The 4,998-nt window shown below is 38.7% G+C and overlaps 1 protein-coding gene across 1 annotated transcript in view; it reads right to left on the bottom strand.

Moving 5' to 3' along the window:
- The window catches only part of LOC137982503 (uncharacterized), a 12,034-nt gene extending 7,406 nt beyond the window's left edge, over positions 1-4,628 (bottom strand). Inside the window, exons 1-3 of the mRNA XM_068829597.1 lie at positions 4,269-4,628; positions 1,622-1,668; positions 147-191 (exon numbers count right to left, since the gene is read on the bottom strand). Of these exons, the coding sequence (XP_068685698.1) occupies positions 147-191; positions 1,622-1,668; positions 4,269-4,552 (376 nt within the window). The 5' untranslated portion in view covers positions 4,553-4,628. The remainder of the gene's footprint in view (positions 1-146; positions 192-1,621; positions 1,669-4,268) is intronic.
- Positions 4,629-4,998: the final 370 nt, after the last annotated feature.

Genomic DNA, 4,998 nt, shown 5'->3' with positions numbered 1-4,998 from the left:
CCATGCAGAGTAACTCAAAAATATGTGCTAAAAATCCGTGCAGCACAATTGTTTATGATCTTTTAACCAATGATATCATTGTTTTGTGGCGTTGTGGTCGTCATCGTGGTCGTAGGTCCCTGTTGCCCTGAATGTAGCCCTCTCACCTGCAGGTCCGGGGGGCCCTGGTACGCCATCTCTTCCGTCACGACCTTGAGAGAAAATGCAAATTACCATATTCTGCTGAAATCTTTCAGTTTGTTATATGAAAGGTATGGGCAGTGAAAAATCGACAAGAGATCTCGAAGCAAGAGGTGTGTATATTAAAGTACATTCAAGACTAGGCCGGCAACAAAAGTTTTCTTCATCTAGGTGGGGTAAAATAAATGTGGAGTAATAAGAGGCTTTCTTCGAAGACGCAGGGTGGTCTTCCTAGGGTAACGATTTGCAAATTTGAAATCGCGAACTTACATAGATCCGGGAAAAAATAAAACAGTAAGGCCGCATTTCTGACCCGGTGCCCTTACGCGGTTCAGAGAACGGACACTAGTCTGAACCATAACCTGTAAATTTTGTTGGTACTGGAGCAAAAATTTGAACACTTTGCTCGGGAACGCGTGGGTAGTTCCTGGGAACGGAAACGTGTCTGAACACCCACACTTTTTGGAAGCCTTGGAATTTCATTGTTCAAGCATATTGCCACATTTTGGGGCGTTTTCACAAGTATCCTTGTGACTGAGTTTGGATTCTGCCTACAGGATGTTTCCCTTCTTCCAGTTCATTACACATAAGGATCTTTATAGGTTGTCTGTCGTTGACAAAGGGGCACCCAACGAATCTGTTCTTCACATTATCTGTTCCCCAGAGGAATCTTGCTGGCTGGCAAAAATACAGGTGTTTCGATGAGCTGGCTGAGAAATTTTGTTGTTGGTAGAGGTTTTGCCTGGGAATTACTGACTTTTTCTAGCATTTCACCCCGAGCTGGCTATAGAAACTCTGAAGCCTGAGGACGACTAAAAAAAAAAAAAAAGAAAAAAGAAAAAGAACCCCATAAACATACGACGACTGGTCAGAGTGACTGCGCTTGCGGAAAAAACCTGTTTTGTCCCGGTTTTGTCGCTTTTGTTCGGTCGTTTCGGATTGAAAGCGCGCGGAATTCCTGGCTGGCAAATAAATTTGATCAGCTGGCTGGGAAACCAACCAATTTTATCTAGCTGACTGGGAAATTTCTTGTGTGTCTTGCTGGGAAAAAGGAACAGATAATGTTTTCCCAGCAACACTGAAAAACACCTGAAAATGCCTTAATAACATTTATTTTCATTAACTGGGGTATAATAATACATTTTACAACAAATTGATCGTTGGGTGCCCCTGTTGACACAGCCTAACCAAAGTAGCCGGCTTCTCATATAAGGCTTGGCTTCTTCACCCTCTACGTCAGCTGTAGCAAAAGTCTCCGGTTCGCTACTGACTTAGTGATTCCATTTTATTTTTATAATATAAATTTTATGCTTAAATTTTTTAACGTTGCTCTAATAACTGTTGCAATCCCACAAGTCTTTCATTCATCTGCTTTTGTTCAATCTTTTACTTACTCGATCTAGATTCTGATATGCAAATGTTTGTCCAATGAGTAACATACCTGGAAGAATTGTCTTATCAGCGATTTTTTTCGAGATCTCAGTAATTCTTTAAAAAAAAAAACAGGAAAGATGAGAACGACATGAAGAATAACCCAAGCATGGAGATCGAGAAAAATTACAGACGGAGCGGGTAACCCCGTAAAAATCGTTTCATTTCAAAATGCAGCTTTCCAAAAAAATCTGAGTGTAGCGGCAGAGCTCAAAGCCTCAAACATTGTTACCAAAAACATCAAACGTAATTGAAGTCGTGTTAGTTTATTCGAGAATGACTAAAGCTACTTCTCAGAACATCAGAAACCTGTGTAGTGGTGTGTTTTGTGGGAAACAGACCGTCCCTACAATTCTCCCGGAGTGGTGAATTGTCAACTCGGCTGCTTTTCACAGGAGATTCAAGTTCTCTCATCATAATGCCAGAAAGCACCCCACAAGTCCACTTTCCTTGAATATTTCTGGGCAGTCAGTACAATATAAAATATTATTTTACTAGACATCGAACGGACTTAACTAATCCTTGATTACTACTAGTTTATTTTTTTATGTTTCAGGACCATTGCTGAGAGGCGAGTGCTCTCACTGTTGCGCAATCCCTTCTTCCCAGTTCAATAATTGAACTGGTTTGAAAAAAAAAACTGGTTTGACAAAATTTAAGCCGAAAATTAAATTAAACCACAACTTACACACTGCACGGCCCAACAGGGCTTTAAATATAAAGATTCCGTACGGCCCAATCTCGTCCCAAGGCTCAGTTTCCTCCGAGAGTTGTTCGGGTGGGCTGTCCAACTTTTTGTTTCATTTCAGTACAAAAAAAATTAGAATCATAACCAATTTGACGCACTATTTGACAGGGAACAAAGTTCTCCAGTGTTGGAATCGCACACCCATACATTACTGTATAATATCGGCTGGTCACATACTGTGGTCATAGTGTAACGTGTTAACGTAATTCAGTCAGTTTAAGAGTTCTGACACTTTGACTCGAAGAGGCTGTCGACTACTTCATCCGAAACATATCCTCAGCGGCCATAGGCACTATTAACTCGTTTTTTTCTGTTCAAAGAAAAGAAAGCTGGAAGATTCCCACGCCATGCAAAAGACAAAACTAAACAAAACAACAATTCTTAAAGAAAGAAAAGGAAGGTTACAAATACCAAGATCAGGTGTTTGGTTTAGAAAAGCAAACATAGGTTGAATTTTTCAATTTAGTGGACAAAATATTTGTTTACGGCATAAGTGTCAAATGAACTGCGTTTTGTTTCCCAGGAGATTCAAATTGTCTTTGCCGGCGTAATATGTAGCTCTAATAGTACACAATATTGTTTTCGTAATATATATCATTATAGCGCCATTGTAGATGTCTTAGGAAAATACCCCCCCCCCCCCCCCCCCCTCAGAAGTGATGTGGTTACTACTAAAATACTAAACCCAGTAAGATTGAAGAAAATATAGACAAAACTCGAGAAACATTGGCTTCGAGGCTGACATTGTTTGAATAAATGTAATACATCATGTATAAAAAAGTATAGCTAAACTTTCTCACAGCCTCATGCCCAGCAAGGCATTGCTGAAACAAGCCAAACACTATTTCCTTAGGTTCTGGATTGAAACTAGTATTGTTTGTGGCATTAAACCACCCTACCACTTGACGAGTAAAAGACGAGGTAAATTGGCAGTCAAGAAAAGTGTGGTCTATGGAATCTGATTCACCGCAATACAAGCAGTCACTTTCACTTTTAATTCCAAATCTTTTCAATTCCCTTTTGGTCACAAATTTAAATTCTCTTAACTTAGCAACAGGATTCTTGTAAACAACTTTCACTCAAAAAGTAGAAAACTGAAAGGGTCTTGTGTAGAAAGGGACTCTACAAAATAACCTAGTAAAATAGTTTTTGGCGTAGAATATTCTTGTCTTCTGGGATAGATATTTTTTGCTTCAAAAGACATCATTTGTGAAAAATATATGGACTATAGTTCCCAGGCTACTGACGGTCAATAGCGGAAAATAGGTGGAAGGGAACTCGCGGATCTCTTGATTTTTCTTGCATTTTAAACACAGAAAAAGAACAAAAAGGTAAAGAAAAAATATATAAGAGCATAATTCCGAGGCTTTAGACTTTACCTTCAAAACTACAAGTTTTATGAGCACTCGCAGTCATCGAGCTCACAGGACCAAAGCGGTAAAATTCCCTCCAAAATTGCCTGCACAAAGACTTTGTTAGGCGCCTGCTTGCCTTGGAATTTATTTGTGGAAAGGAGTGCTTTTTCGAACAAATGGATGCTAATTTTCACGACCTTTCAAGGTTGTGAAGGATATACTAAACTTTCTATTGAGAACTTTTAAAATCAATTTTAAAGTCCTTGCCTTGTTTTTAAGTGCTTAATATCGACAATAGGACACTATTAAGGATCCGAACTCGACTCGTTCTTTCATCTGAATCAATTCTTCCTTTTTTGGAGTCAAGTTTGAAAAAAAGACTACACGTTATTCAAATTGAGGCAAAAAGAATGAGCGACTTAAACTATAAAAGCAAAAAAGAAATAACAATGAAAAACTATTAACCGAAACGTTTTTAATATGCAGTTAATATTACAACAGCTACCGTAACCATTTTCAGATTTTAAGCTAAATCTTTGACTTATCGTTCATACCTGCTATCCATTGAAGTAACTTTCTTGTTTAGGTCTGACAATGTTAGGACATCTGCTTGCCTCCTTTCTCTTGAAAGCGGTTTCTTCGAGTCTTTGTCCCTAAATTGGTTTGACTTCAGTTCCAACAGCTCTTTTTCGAGGTTATCGATCCTTTTGTTCTGCGAGACGAAGGAGGTGAAAAGAAAAACGAGACATGCAAACAGACATACGACCGTCACATATTTCACAAGGCGGAGTGTTAGACTTGGAGGAGAGTTTCGACTTTTTATCGATTCCTTCTCCATTTTGGTTGCGGGATTTGAAACCGTTGAGGTTCACTGTTAAAAGTTCGATGCCTCGTTGGACGAAATGGTTTTTAAGCCCCTTGAGAAAGTCTATTTGTTTAAACAGTCTGTCTTGTTTAATTTGTGTACGTGGTAAAGCGCGTTTAGCTGTCAAGTGGTCAGTTGCTTATGTTCACAGAAATTACACAATAACATGTTAACAATTGTTGCAAAGTACAATAGGTACACGTCAAATTTTTTAGCGAAAATTTTCGCGTTTTGCACTTGTTCTATTTGAATTGCGCAAGTTCGAGTTCGTTTATGTTCACGTTAAAAAGTCCTATTTAAATGTAGCATCTTTATTAAATAATTTATCTAGAGTATGCCGCTCAAAAATCTGGTTTGTTTAAATGACAGGCGAAATCACACTGTTATGTAATCGTGCGTTGACGTTTTGTCCAAAACCA

The sequence above is a fragment of the Montipora foliosa genome, chromosome 13 (assembly GCF_036669935.1).
Source record: "Montipora foliosa isolate CH-2021 chromosome 13, ASM3666993v2, whole genome shotgun sequence".
In the NCBI taxonomy this organism is placed as follows: domain Eukaryota; kingdom Metazoa; phylum Cnidaria; class Anthozoa; order Scleractinia; family Acroporidae; genus Montipora; species Montipora foliosa.
The sequence above is the reverse complement of the archived record's forward strand: the minus strand, read 5'-3'. Positions and strand labels throughout refer to the sequence as shown.